This window comes from Carcharodon carcharias, chromosome 26 (genome assembly GCF_017639515.1).
Source record: "Carcharodon carcharias isolate sCarCar2 chromosome 26, sCarCar2.pri, whole genome shotgun sequence".
Classification (NCBI taxonomy): domain Eukaryota; kingdom Metazoa; phylum Chordata; class Chondrichthyes; order Lamniformes; family Lamnidae; genus Carcharodon; species Carcharodon carcharias.
The window spans coordinates 22,772,991-22,788,834 of NC_054492.1; the positions used below are offsets into that span (position 1 = coordinate 22,772,991).

Consider the following 15,844-nt stretch of genomic DNA (forward strand, 5'->3'; position numbering starts at 1 on the left):
TTCACACATCAGCACCAATTCCTGGTGCGACAATCTCACTTTCTAAACTGAAAACACAAATTTAAAGTGATCTGGATGATTCATCCTAATTGAAAAGTTATACAACCAGATCTTGTTAAGGGTGCAGCACTTACCAGCTTTGTACGCTATAGTATTGGTCTTGGCCAAGGACTTTTTGTAACACAAGTATACTGCTGATCCCCACTGCAACAGGAAATAAAGTACATCACTAAACTGCACACACAAAGTAACATTCATCAGAACTACAACACAGTTACTGTCAACAATTGCCAAGGTCTGCAGAAAAATATTTTGGTTTAAACTGCTTTCAGTACAATGCAACGAATTTGTAGGCATTTTGAAAAAAAAATGTTTTCATAGTAATTTGTCATTTAATGCTTAGAATTTCTCTCGAGCATGCCTAGGTAACTCCCCCCTCCCCCACCCCATTCACAAAAATGTATCACTGAACATTAATTGCAAATAATGAATCCTATAAAAAGGGTAAACAGTTCCTTGATTGCCTGGTCACTTGGGTTATGACCAGCTCTTGCAGATCACAAAGGAATATGTGCAGTCAAAAAAACAAACAAGGAAATACTCAAGATGAAGAGGCAACCACAATAATGTTAGTTGTAACCTGCAACGATACTGAGTGGTTAAAATTCTGGTTCCCCAAGGAAAGAACAACTTGCTCCAAGATTGGATACAAGCAAAACGTTCCCGCCGAGGACAAGTACACAGCCATCAACCATTCAAAAAATTCCATTAATTTAGGAATGTATCATCTTGAAAAGCAAAAACTCCCCAAAGCAGAATCAGTTATCACACATGGATTGGATCACAGAGTACCCGCAAGTCCATCGCAGTACATCGTTTGTTTAAAAAAAAGGTGTGGGAGCTGCAATAATTCATTCCCTGAAGTGGAAAACAAGCAAAAAAACACCTGATAATGACATGGAGTGAAGGTAGCGATGTGGGCCATTGCACAGAAAAGGAAGAGCCCCAATGACCCCAAGGTGTAATGTTGTATACAGCACGGCAGCATGGAATTCATATCTTTCAAAATGGGCCGAATTCCTCATCATTCACTCCATGGGGAGCCTTCAGGTTGGCTTAATTGTTAGCAAGACCAGCGACAACTCACTTCCACAACTCTGCTACATTGCCAACACATTCGGTAATAAGGAAAGGTCATTTCACTCTGCAATACGTGCCACATAATAAGTATTAACTTTAAAATTACATTTTTTTGCAATTAAGAAAATTTGCCAGCAGTTGTAATTGATAATACAACACTGGCTGGATTACTACAATCCCCTGTTTACTATCTTGCTAAATTACTGTAGGACAACATCCTTACAATCTGGAATGTCATGGGAGGACAGGAAGTGTTACACAACTCAAGGTTAAACAAGAGAACAGATGTAAGTATCAAATACCGCTGAATCATGCAGCTCTGATCAAAAGACACTTGCAATTAAATTCCAGACTGTAAGACGGTATATAGATTTGGAAATTAATAGTGCCAGTCGATAATTATGCTTAACATTTCACTTCATTGGTTTTACTCAGTAATCTAGTTCTAAAGCTCCAATTAAATGAAAATGTGCAGCTATTTTTAACGAGTAATCATTTGCAAAGTAGAGCTGAAAAATGATTCAAACTAAATGTGCTAAGGAATGGAATGTTAATTCTCTAATCTTTTGGGGCAAATTCTCCAACACACTCCCAGAAAGTTGTATTAATTCTGACGTAACAGAACATGCACAGCTTTCCTTCGAAGAAAATCATCTTTACAACATTCTTTACATTAGAGCATAAACGTCAATGTTCCATTTCAACCAATTACTCTAATGTTGTACTCAAATTTTCTTGTGTAATATTCTAAATCAGGCTTGCCCAACATTTTTGCTTTGGTTGGGGGGAGGGGGTGTGGGGGCGACATTTCAAATTTTCTCACGCTCAGGGGGCCAATGTGCAAATTTCAGAAAGTTAAGGTTTGGCACATTAAACACGGATTTCAGAAAGAAAATGCTGAGGTATGAAAAGAAACAACTTGGGTGAGCAGCAAAAAAAAGAAAATGATTACTTATTACTGCTTTCTCTTTTTTTGAAAAATTATGACCATTCGAGTGTGAAATGGCGCTTGTGTGTCCACCTCACTCCTAATTTCATTCACCCTCACCCCAGTTGGCATGTGGGAGTGAAGGTGAATGAGAACCCTGAGGCACTCACTGCTCCCTCTTACCACCACCCCTCTCATGCTCTATCAAACACACAAACACACACGCTCACCCTCTCTCTCCCAGACACACACGCGCTCACCCTCTCTCTCCCAGGCACACACGCGCTCACCTTCTCTCTCCCAGGCACACACGCGCTCACCCTCTCTCTCCCAGGCACACACGCGCTCACCCTCTCTCTCCCAGGCACACACGCGCTCACCCTCTCTCCCCCAGGGACACACGCGCTCACCCTCTCTCTCCCAGGCACACACGCGCTCACCCTCTCTCTCCCAGGCACACATGCGCTCACCCTCTCTGTCCCAGACACACACGCGCTCACTCTCTCCCAGATACACACGCGCTCACACTCTCTCCCAGACACACACAGGCACAGGGAGGAGCCTGGGGGCCACAGTGAGGGGGAAACATAGATGCTCCATAACTGAATTCACTTATGGCTGGGATAGACAGATTTTTGGTCTCTCGGGGAATTAAGGGATATGGGGAGCAGGTGGGAAAATGGAGTTGAAGCGCAAGATCAGCCATGATCATATTAAATGGCAGAACAGGCTCAATGGGCCATATGGTCTAACCCTGCTCCTAGTTCTTGAATTCTTGGTTCTCTACAGAGTGAGTCTTGGGAATTAATAATGAAATGGCAGATGAAGGAACAGATATTTTGCATCTGTCTTCACTGTAAAGGATACAAATTTCATCCCAGGAATAGGTGTACATTAAGAGGTGAAAGGGAGGGAGGAACTTTAAACAATTACTATCACCAGGTAAAAACTACTGAGAAAATTATTAGAAGTAAAAGCTGACAAGCCCCCAGTCCTGATGGATTTCATCCTGGGGTATTAAAAGAAGGAAGCCCAGCACATCAGTGCAAAAAATAAGGATGAAGCACTTGCAACAATCTTCAGCCAGAAGTTCTGAATGGATGATCCACCTTGGCCTCCTCTGGAGGTCCCCAGTATTACAAATGCCAGTCTTCAGCCAATTCGTTTCACACCAGGTGATATCAAAAAATGGCTGGAGGCATTGGATACTGCAACAGCTGTGGGCCTAAACAGTATTCCGGCAATAGTATTGAATACTTGTCCTCAAGAACTTGCCGGGCCCCTGGCCAAGCTGTTTCAGTACAGCTACAACACTGGCATCTGCCCAGCAATGTAGAAAATTGCCGAGGTATTTCCTGTACACAAAAAGCAGGACAAATCCAACCTGGCCAATTACCTCCCCATCAGTCTACTCCTGATCATCAGTGAAGTAATGGAAGGGGTCATCAACAGTGCCATCAAGCGGCACATACTTAGCAATAACCTGCTGACAGATGCTCAGTTTGGGATCAGCCAGGGTCACTCAGTTCCTGACCTCATTACAGCTTTGGTTCAAACATGGACAAAAGAGCTTAGCTCCAGAGGTGAGGTGAAAGTGACTGCCCTTGACATCAAGGCTGCTTTGACTGAGTGTGGCATCAAGGAGCCCTAGCCAAAACTGGAGTCTGGGAATCGGGGGAAAACTCTCCATTGGTTGGAGTCATACCTAGCACAAAGTAAGATGGTCGTGGTTGTTGGGGATCAATCATCTCAGTTCCAGGGCATCACTGCAGGAGTTCCTCAGGGTAGTGTCCTAGGCCCAGCCATCTTCAGTTGCTTCATCAATGACCTTCCATGAGAAAGTCAGAAGAGGGGATGTTCACTGATGATTGCACAATCTTCAGCACCATACGCATCTCCTCAGATACTGAAGCATAGGCGGTGGCATAGTGGTATTGTCACTGGACTAGTCATCCAGAAACCGAGTAGGGATGCTTTGTTGCAGTTGTGTGGGGTGCTGATGAGGCAACTAGGCTACTGTATAAAGTTTAGGTTTCCTTATTTAAAGACATATTTGCATTAGAAACAATTCAGAGAAGGCTCACTCAACTGAACCCTGGGATGAGGGGATTACCCTGAGGAAAGGTTAGACTGGCTGAGTTTGTTTCCATTGGAGTTTAGAAGAATAAGAAGCGATCTTATTGAAACATATAAGATCCTGAGGGGACTTGACAGGGTGGAAGCTGAAAGATGTTTCCTCCTGTGGACAAGACCAAAACTAAAGGGACACAGTTTAAAAATAAGGGGTCACTCATTTAAGATGGAGATGAGGGGAATTTTTTTCTCTTAGAGGTTCATGAGTCTGTGGAATTTCTTCCCCAGAGAGCTGTGGAGGTAGGATCATCGAATATTATTAAGGCCGAGTTAGATAGATTCTCGATTGAGAGTCAGTGGGTATAGGGGGTAGGAAGGAAAGCAGAGCTGAGGCCACAATCAGATCAGCCATGATCTTATTGAATGGCGGGGCAGGTTTGAGAGGTCAAATGGCCAACTCATGCTCTTAATTCATGTGTTCGTATGTATGTTTAAGGAGGAAGAAAATGTGTTCCTTCTAAGATTACTCAGTATTGCTGTACCAATGCAATAAGGTGTAAAGCTTTTCAAATGAGTAACAAACGTAACAATTAGCTCTAAATTTCATAATGAATATCAAGAAACTATATTTTTATATGTTTTCTATGTATCATAACTTTGTTCTAACACAAGCATTCTGAGCTCAAGTTAGTATTATAATTGAAGCCATTGTGCTGAAAGGAGGATATAAGGCAGATTTTTTTTTTTCTAATACAATCTTCTACAATGAGTATAATCCATACAGTACTAGTATCCGGTGGTTTCCATTACCCTGGCTTAAATTTACCTGAACGTAGATTATTGACCTTACCATGCTGCTGTTTAAGTTTTTGTCCACCTGGCAGAAAGTGTGGGGTGGAGTCTCTCCCTTACTCGGAACAATGATACAAATATCTGTGACGGCCAGGGAATTCTGGGCTATATTTTCTGGTGCTCGACGGTACGTTATGTAGATTCGTTGAGATGAAGTCCCACCGCTGATATTAGCAGGTCGGCCATAAGGCGTGGTTTGAATGATGTGACATCCATGTTTTAGCCTCTCTTTCCATTCGTACAAAACACTAGAAAGTAATACCAGTAGATTAACTGCTGTAAAAGTCCTGCAGTTAACAAATCACTTTCACACTGGACTGATTATGCTTCATCAGGCAGGCTTCGCACAATCGGAGCATGGAATAAAATATGGTACATTTAAGTCTACAGGAAATGAGCTGCTTTGTCAATATTATCACAAATCAAATAGACTGTCCAACATAAAGCATGCACAAACTTGCATTTATAATCAGAAGATGAGCAAGCTTAACTCTTTCAAAGCATACTATGTTAATCTAAGAAAGTCACATTTTAATACATTAATTCCAGCTTTCTCAACCAGATTTTGTAACCGCAATAATCTACTTATAAACATTAAATGCTCAACAATGTTCTTCTGATTGCGCGCTAATAATGTGCGAATAATAATAAACAAGGTTGTGTGTACGTATGTGTGTGTGCATGTGTCCGTATCAGGTTTTTTTTGGTAAAAATTATGAGGAGAAGTTGAATGTTAAAAAAAGTGGGTGAGTAAAACTTCAAGTGTTCATGACTCGGTCTCTAGTGGTGTCTTTGAATTACATTCCCAGTTTTGGAGTTTAAACCCTCATCAGGCTGGGCAGAATTATAGAAAACGCTGTTACCATTTTGAAGTTAACATTCTGGTTATTCACTCAATCATAGCCAAATGCCACAGTCTAAAATGAATTCCAACTCTTAACCACTGTGTTCACAGAGTGTCATTAAATGTAGTCACGTATCCCCATGTGCTTTACAGAGGCAAAGGCCAGGATTCTCCATGCCCACTGGCATCGGGTGTGCTTGTGACATGAGTGGATAATATGGCGAGAAGGCCAAAAATTGGTTTCATGACGTTGTGAAACCGGTATGCAATCGTCTGCTCCGGCCTGCCGATGGCCAGCTGCATTTCCTGCCATCGGACATCAGGAACTTAATTGTAATATATCAGCATGTCATTATAATGCCAGCCCACCAAAATCATCCCCTCCCGCTGGATTGTCCACCCACATTGGCGTGATTGCACATTGATGGGTTTCACAACAGCATATAAAAAGGTGTGCACTTGGCGGACCGCACTTTGAAGGGAACTTGGAGGTGAGTACACAATAACGTTGTGGAGTGCTTGCCCAGGTCGCCTGTTGGGCTTCAAGGTTGAGGCGCATTATGGGGGCAAGGGCTGCCCTGTGGTTGAGGTGACTTGAAGGGAGTGGGAGGAGTCAAGGGCTGCCCTGCAGCTGAAGGTAGTGCACAAGCACATGCTGGGGGTGGGCGAGGGAAGCGGCCATGCATCAGGGACACCTTGTATAAAGTGACCATTTCTCTGCAGCTGAGACAGTTCAGGTGCAACCACATTGATATGATTGGAGTTGGGCCTCTAGCTTCTCTGCCCACTCAAGCAACGTAGAGGCATCAAAGTGCCACCAAGTGCTCCAGGGCTTTTCACTCTATGGGCACAAACTGCAAAGTCATAAGCATTTTAGAGGACTGCAGAACTACTGGACGACTGGACATGTTGTACAATCTCCTTGTTAAAGCTGGCCATGGAGCAGTCACTGGTGGAAGTGCTCACAGGCCCTTGCAAGGTCATCATCCCAGTTCGGATAAGTTTCCCCCATGGTTCAAGCTAACAGTGCAGCCTTGCAGCGCGGGTTAGGAGAATGCCTGTCCCGAGCTGAGAGCACAGCATGGAGTCCAATGGGCAAAGCTGCCGCCAATTGGTCGAGTGGAGTGTGGTGGAGGTGGGTGGGTTTCGGGCAGCCATGCAGCGCACTAATCTCTGGCCATCCAAGTAGTGACCAGCACAGTCCACGAAGCGTTAAGGTACCTTCAGACTTAGCTAAGACAGGGTCTTCCTATACCCATGCTAACCCACGCGTCTCTTTCTTTCATCCTGCAGGAGTACATCAGGATCATGGAGCCTGGTGACCTAGCTGTATGCCTCGTGGCTTACAGAGAGCGAATACGACAGAGAAGAGAGCGACTGAGGTGCCTGGCTGCGCAGAGAGAGGAGCAGCACCCTCTGGAAAAAGGGACAGCTAAGGCTCCCACACACGTTGCCAAAGAGCCACAGCAAGCTGTTGCTGGTCGGCACCTTTCATTCCTGCAGATGACAGAAAACCAGTGTCGCCGAAGTCTGTGCATGTCTAGGGAACTGGCAGGTCTTATGGCACAGCAGATGGTAAATGCTAAGCTGCTCAAATCCCAGGGGGAAACTTGAAGCAGCTGCCACAGCTATTTGCAATTTATACTTATTTTGAGTGTTGGGCTTTCAATTCTGTATAAAGGCCAGTGAGGCTTAGAGGGTTTTACAAAACCAAATTAAACATTCATTAATAAAAGAAACAATGTTAAGCACATACATAGGTCCACAAATTACTACTATGATAAGGCCTAGCTCCACTAACTAATCTAACTCCCAGTTACACCTCCATTAAGGGAACTGTAAAAACACATAGAGTTTAAAAAACCCAGGCAAAGTAACACAATACCTTGAATAGTCAAAATCAAAGTGAGTTTTCTGCTGCAGACAATGGTTTGGGCACAGAGGCTGGAGGCTTTTCACACTTGTTAGATCTTGGAATTCCTTCTCTTGCACTGAGCCTTCTCTCCTTTTTACATATTTTCCTCTTTGAATGCAAATTCCCATTGTTTCACTATGTCTTTGGACTTTACCTCTAATAATAAAAATCTATCATAAAACCAATTTTACCAGTAATCTTTGGGAAAAATAAACATACTGTTTCTTAACAATAAACACATGTATTAGGGAATGAACCCGGCCAGGTGGTCGAAGTTTCAGTAGGGGAGCATTTCGGGAAAAGTGACCATAATTCAGTAAGTTTCAAGGTACTGGTGGATAAGGATAACATGAGTCCTCGGGTTAAGGTGCTTAATTGGGGGAAGGCTAATTATAACAATATTAGGCAGGAACTCAGGAATCTAGACTGGAGACGGATGTTTGGGGGCAAATCAACAAATGACATGTGGGGGGCTTTCAATCATCAGCTGATAAGAATTCAGGACCAGCATGTTCCTGCTAGGATGAAGGATAAGTATGGCAAGTTTCAGGAACCTTGGATGACGAAGGATATTGTGAGATTAGTCAAAAAGAAAAGGGAAACATTTGTAAGGGCTAGAAGGCTGGGAACAGATGAAGCCCATGGAGAATATAAAGAAAGTAGGATAAAACTTAAGCAAGGAGTCAGTCGGGCTAAAAGGGGTCATGAAAAGTCATTGGCAACCAGGATTAAGGAAAATCCCAAGCCCTTTTGGACATATGTAAGAAGCAAGAGGGAAAGGGTAGGCCCACTCAGGGACAGAGGTGAGAATCTGTATGTGGAGCCAGAAGAAATGGGAGAGATACTAAATGAATGCTTCTCATCAGTATTCACCAGAGAGGACTTAGCAGTCGATTTGTCTAGGGAAGAGTGCATAGATAGCCTGGATCATATTGAGATCAAAAAAGTGTTAGGCGTCTTGAAGAATATTAAGGTGGATAAGTCCCCAGGGCCAAATGGGATCTACCCCAGAATACTGAGGGAGGCAAGGGAGAAGATTGCTGGGGCCTTGACAGAAATCTTTGTATCCTCACTGGCTACGGGTGAGGTCCCAGAGGAGTGGAGAAGGGCCAATGTTGTTCCATTGTTTAAGAAGGGTAGCAGGGATAATACAGGAAATTACAGGCCAGTGAGCCTTACGTCAGTGGTAGGGAAATTATTGGAGCAGATTCTTCTTGACAGGATTTACTACCATTTGGAAGCAAATGGACATATTTGTGAGAGGCAGCATGGTTTGTGAAGGGGAGGTCGTGTCTCACTAACTTGATCGAATTTTTCGAGGAAGTGACAAAGATGATCAACGATGGAAGGGCAGTAGATGTTATCTACATGGATTTCAGTAATGCCTTTGGCAAGGTCCCGCATGGCAGACTAGTACAGAAGGTAAAGTTGCACGGGATCAGAGGTGAGTTGGCAAGATGGATACAGAATTTGCTTGGTCATAGAAGACAGAGGGTAACAGTGGAAGGGTGCTTTTCTGAATGGAGAGCTGGTGTTCTGCAGGGATCAGTGCTGGGACCTTTGCTGTTTGTAATATACGTAAATGATTTGGAGGAAAACGTAACTGGGCTAATTAGTAAGTTTGCAGACGACACTAAGATTGGAGGAGTTGCAGATAGTGAAGAGGATTGTCAAAGGATACAAAGGGATATAGATCGGTTGGAGACTTGGGCGGGGAAATGGCAGATACAGTTTAATCCGGACAAATGCGAGGTAATGCATTTTGGAAGGTCTAATACAGGCAGGAATTATACAGTAAACGGCAGAACCCTTAAGTGCATCGACGGGCAGAGGGATCTGAGTGTACAGGTCCACAGGGCATTGAAAGTGACAATGCAGGTGGATAAGGTAGTCAGGAAGGCATATGGCATGCTTGCCCTCATTGGCAGGGGTATTGAGTATAAAAGCTGGGAAGTCATGCTGCAACTGTATAGAACTATGGTTAGGCCACACTTGGAATATTGCGTGCAATTCTGGTCACCACATTATCAAAAGGATATGGAGGCATTGGAGAGGGTGCAGAGGAGGTTTACCAGGATGCTGCCTGGTCTGGAGGTTATTAGCTATGAGGAGAGGTTAGAGAAACTCGGATTGTTCTCACTAGAGTGACGGAGATTGAGGGGCGACTTGATAGAAGCTTACAAAATTATGAGTGGCATGGACAGAGTAGAAAGTTAGAAGCTTTTTCCCAGGGTGGAAGGGTCAATTACTAGGGGACATAGATTTAAGGTGAGAGGAGAAAACTTTAGGGGAGATGTGCGGGGCAAGTTTTTTTACGCAGAGGGTAATGAGTGCCTGGAATTCGCTCTCAGAGGGGATGGTGGAAGCAGGTACGATAGTGGTGTTTAAGAGGCAGCTTGACAAATACATGAATAGGATGGGAATAGAGGGATATGGACCCCGGAAGTGCAAAATGTTTTAGTTTGACAGGCAACATGATCGGCGCAGGCTTGGAGGGCCGAAGGGCCCTAAGTACTCAATTAGTATCTCTCCCATTTCTTCTGGCTCCACACACAGATTTCCATATAATTCCTATCTGTATTAGGCCTTCCAAAATGCATTACCTCACACTTATCCAGATTAAACTCCGTCTGCCATTTCTCTGCCCTGTGCTGTACTTTTCTTTGTTCTTTAACTTTTCCTGGATGGGTGAAACATTTCACCCCCTCTTTTGACTTCAAGCTAGTGTAGTTTATTTAAAAATGCAAATGTTCCCTTTACATCTCACATTCCAAAACTTCACCCAAGTTTACCTATTTAGCATTTCAAACCTAGCTTCTCTTCTTACAACAAAGCCTTCAGACCAGCTGTCTCTAATTCAGTTAAGTCACACACACACACACACACACACGCACACACAGATACAAACCCCAGTATTACTCTACTTTACAAGTCCTTTACAAGTCCTACATTCTCAGTTGGTCACAGATCCCTCAAATCTTCCAGGGTCCACAGAAGCTGCAGGGATGGATCCTTGGGGACAAGGGCTACTCACAGTGGGTGTGGCTGATGACAGCTGTGTGGCGGCCTCAGACTGTAGCAGAGCGAAGGTATAATGAGGCTCACGTTGCAACTCGCTACTTGGCAGAGCAAACCATGAGGATGCTGAAAATGAGGTTTCGGTGCCTGGACCAGTCTGGGGGAGCCCTGCAATATAGTCCACAGAGGATGTTATGCATTGTTGTCGCCTACTGCACCATTTACAACCTGGCGCTGCAACGGGGAGAGGAACTGGCTGAGGAGGACATGGAGGAGCTGGAGGTCTCCTTGGATGAGGAGGATGTCGACGGGGATGAGAAGGCCCTCAAAGGCGACGATGATGGTGACGAGGCCCTCGCACTGGCTAGACGAGGCAGGTGAGCTCGGGAGGCCCTAATTGCTGCTAGATTTGTGGAGGGTGATGACAATGTGCAGTGAGGAGACACCACAGATCCTCACATCACATCTATTTGGCTTCAGTCTGGTTTATGGCAGCGCACATGCCCTCTGTGATAATGCTCCTGTCATGAAGACACAGTGGGGACCCTAATGGTCACTCGATTGCAGGGAGATTATGGCGTCATGCAGTGAGGACATTCCATAGATCTTCACATGGCCTCTGAGAATGTCTGACTCTTGTCTGGCTGAGGGCAGCTCCCTTGCGCTCTGTGATCAGGGTCATATCATAAAGACACAGCCATAAAACTTTAAAGGCATCTGATCCTTTGTCCACCTTCAGCACCTGAACCCTTCAGGAGCACAGCATCACTGGTCACAGATGCTGAAGAGCCCCACCGTAAAAGTGCTGAGAGCACACAGAGAGAATGACAGAACTCAGTGACGCCTGCCCATGACATTCTGGCAGCAATGACAAGCACCATCAGGGTGCAGGAATCAGTAATGTGTTCAGGGACTGTGAGGCTAGACCATCACTTTGGTCTGGAGGCTGCACAAAGCCCAGAGTAGAGGCCCTGGACTGAGACACCTGCCTTTACATTGTTCTGAAAGGGTTCACATCTGAGTGACATGAATACTCCTCATCAGAACAAGGAACCATAGGCAGGGAGACATTCTTGGGATTTTATTGACAACAGTGAACATTATGTACAAGTGATTAACACCCGTGCCCAGGCTGTATGATAGCCAAGTGCTTATGGTACTGGACTTGTAACCACAAGATCAAGAGTTCAAATCTCACCTTGGCAAATTATGAAACAATGTAATTTCATCTGAATAGGAACAGATGGAAATGTGTTTGTACTCGAAAGAGTTACAAACCATGTTTACATAACCTGCCCTCAAGGCTTGGCCTAAATAGCCAAGTGCTTATGGTACTGGGTTTGTAACCCCAAGATCAAGAGTTCAAATCTCACCATGGCAAATTATGAAACAATGTAATTTCATCTGAATAGGAACAGATGGAAATGTGTTTGTACTCGAAAGAGTTACAAACCATGTTTACATAACCTGCCCTCAAGGCTTGGCCTAAATAGCCAAGTGGTTATGGTACTGGGTTTGTAACCCCAAGATCAAGAGTTCAAATCTCACCATGGCAAATTATGAAACAATGTAATTTCATCTGAATAGGAACAGATGGAAACGTGTTTGTACTCGAAAGAGTTACATCTTCTTAACCTTCCTAACTCTGCCACTATGTCTTGGTGCTCCCCAGATATCCACAGTGGAGATGGAGGCAGCCTGCTGACTGCTACGCCCTGTCTGTGATGACATTGACGGGCATTCTCTGGAGGGCCGAGACCTGGAGGGCTCCGGCTTGTTTTTGAGGATCTGCTGTGTGACAATGGCACCCTCCTTGAGATGTGGAGCTTGAGTTGCTAGGGTCACAGGAATAGGGGATTCAGATGGGCTGGACACTCCAGGAGTCACTTGGGTGGATGGCCCTGGGGTGACTTGTTGATCCTCCTCCCTAAGGGTGCACAATGGCCCCTGGCTGACTCCTTGAGGAGAAGGGATAGCTGGAGGGAGATCAAGCTGCCCCGTACCCATCTCGCATACACACTGCTGAAGGCCAAATATGGCGTCAGTGATGGAGTTCAGCCCATGCATCAGTGCAGAAGTGACGTCCTGTATAGAGTCAGAGGTCTAAAGCACAGAAAAATGCCCTTCAGCCCATCGAGTCTGCGCCAGTCAAACAAGTACCTAACTATTCTAATCCCATTTTCCAGCACTAGGCCCACCACCCTCTGGGTGAAAAAAATTCTTCCGCACATCCCCTCAAAATCTCCTGCCCCTTACCTTAAATCTTTGCCCCCTGGTTATTGATCCTTCCACCAAGGGGAAAAGTTCCTTCCTGTCTATGCCCCTCATAATTCTATACACCTCAATCATGTCCCCCCCCTCAATCTCCTCTGCTCCAGGGAAAATAACCCCAGTCTATCCAATCTCTCCTCATAACTAAAGCTCTCCAGCCCCGGCAACATCTTGGCAAATCTCCTCTGCACTCTCTCTAGTGCAATCACATCCTGGACCAAGGTCTCCATGGCGGCCACCATCCTGCCAATGTTGACCTCAGCGTTGGCACGCCAGCACTATCACCTCAGCCTCTTTGTTCGCTCACTGCAATCTGCAGCAGACATCCCTTCCTGATCCTCCTGAGGTTGCCCTTGCAGCTCCAGCAACTGTGACATGACCAAGTCCAAAGGCTTATCATCTGACTTGGACTCAGCAAATTTCTGGCCTCCAGCAGTCCTCAGAGTGCCAGACACCTGGGAAGTCCCTGCCACCGTCTGCTGTGGATCAGAAAGTGTAACGTGCTCACCAGATTATGACCCTGAGGTGACTCTAAAGCTAGGTCCCACCGAGTCGTGTCTCTGTGGGTGTGGGTGAGCACTGTGTCGGGATTTCAAGGAGGATGCCTTCAGGTTCTTTTTCAGAGGATTCTTCAGGGCTCAATTGGAGGCCCTGGGTCATGGACTGCATTGCCTGTTTGGCCTGCGAAAGCAAGGAGAGATAATTAGTGCATGGCAGTGGCCTGTGAAACAGGACATGCCACTCACAGCATGGTTGTCTGATGGGTGTTGCACTGCTGGATCCTCGCTTGGTAGGACGCCGCCGACCTCACCGTCAGCACAGGAACAGTCCAGATCCTTGCCACCCAGGAAATGGCTCTATTTTCAAAGCCCGTGAGGACCTTCATTTCAGGCATTCCTCCACTGCTAAGTGACCTTTCCCTCTTGTTGTGTGCCAGCTTGTCCTGCATGAGCAGAGGTGGAGACAGTGTAAGCAGAATGCCTGCCAGGCCAGATGATAAGTATTACTGGCATGTGTGGGTAGTGAGTCGTCCCATTGATGGGATGAGGACAATGAAGGTGTGGAGAGAGTGAGTGGTGATGTCCCTTAAACTGGGAGAGAGTGAGGACCTTTATATGTGTGATGGATTTGTGAGCATGAGTTGAGAGTGATGAGAAGAGTGACTTACCCTGGCGAACGGAGATGATCATTCATCCTCTTGCGGCACTGGACGGCCGTCCTCTTTTGCAGGGCGTTGGCACTGACCACCGGCCCCCAAGCCGGATTGGTGATGTTGCTGCCCATCCTGTGGCCAGAGTAGGGGTAGAGGACATCACGGCAAGCCTCCACTGCATCCAAAAGGCGCTCGAGGGGTGCATCATTGAACCTGGAGTGGGGGGGCTGCAGTCTTTTTGCCTTTCAGAGCCATATCTTCTTTGCAGCTGTCGTGGGCTGGAAGCACTGAGGTGTATGCAAGGCTGGATTTTAAATATGGTGCCCGGAGTGATGAAGCGGCAACATGATGGTGCGTCGGGCAAATGAGAGCCTGCCCACCGTGAAAATGGCAGGTTTCCCGGGAATGCATAATTAATATGGCTGGTTTGCTGCTACTACACAGTGCAAATCTGGGACAATTCCGCCCAAAGGCAAGTGGTAGTAGAAAAGCCTGGGTGACAAGCTGACAAAGCATGGTTAAAGAGGCGCATTTCAGGAGGCTTTTGATGGTGGATGGATGGATAGCATGGACGGGGATTTGAAACAGTGTTTGAACGTGGGGCGGAGAGAAACCAGATATCTGATATAGGGAGAGACTAAACCGGGGGAGATGAGTAAATCAGAATGAGGATTTTGAATTCGGTGGGTAGAAATGGTATGCGTTGCACCCATTTTTTCATGTAAAACAAGCACAAGCCCTGGGATAGCCTGAAGCTGTAACAACACAAGTTCAATACAATCCAGGGCACAGCAGTAAGGGTTGCAGAGGATCAAGGAGAAGGCCCACCACCACATTCTCAGGGCAATAACTGCCAGTCTTGGCAGCAGTGCTTACATCCAGAGAAAAAAAGCTAAGTGGCTAATTAAAGCAGAACTCCATCTTGCTTCAAACTGTATAATCTTTGCATTATATCTTTTAATTGGAAACTTAAAATATAATGAAACTTAAAGTTGATTACAGTTAGTATTGTATCCTTGTGGTAAAATACACAATACAGAAATATTGTCTAGGAATATCTACCATTGTTTGTAGATTTTCTGGGCAGTCCATTTCTTGTAATGATAATGTTAGATGTATTCATGTATAAGCTGCACCACAAATAACCTGGTATCTTTGAAATGTTAAATGCGTGTGCAGCTATCAGGCACACAATTATTCTCTGAGCCAACTGCCCATGAGAGTAGGACAGGCCAGTTCCTGATGCATGTGAAAAGTTGTGGCCCACATCTGACTTGATGTTGGACAAGGAAACAGCAAGTAACGATCATGGATACGAGGTTGGTGACAGAGTATTTTTGTTTGTGATTTTAAGATAACATTAAACGAAATACTTCCCAAACATCTTTCCCTACAATTTGAATTTATATTGAGTTTCTCAGTTTAAAAAGCTACAGAAATCAAATTATTCCCTTGAACAAAAAGACAACGCATCTAGAGCATTAGTACACAGCTTCACATTTACAATGGCACCCAAATTCAGGTTGATCTTTTCAGATTAAATTTAGTATTGTATTTAGACTATTGCCATTTTGCCAACCAAAATATATCTCCGAGGATAACTTACAGATCTTTTCATTTGCTGCGTTCAACTAAATAGAACCCCCACTC

The 15,844-nt window shown here is 45.1% G+C and overlaps 1 protein-coding gene across 13 annotated transcripts in view; it reads right to left on the minus strand.

Annotated features, from left to right (window-relative positions):
• dennd4a (DENN/MADD domain containing 4A) overlaps positions 1–15,844 on the minus strand; it is a 163,976-nt gene that overhangs the window by 103,631 nt on the left and 44,501 nt on the right. For all 13 annotated transcript variants that reach the window (XM_041174942.1, XM_041174938.1, XM_041174937.1 and 10 more), the window contains 2 exons: positions 4,992–5,241; positions 135–204 (listed from right to left, as the gene is read on the minus strand). In XM_041174942.1, the coding sequence (XP_041030876.1) occupies positions 135–204; positions 4,992–5,241 (320 nt within the window). The remainder of the gene's footprint in view (positions 1–134; positions 205–4,991; positions 5,242–15,844) is intronic.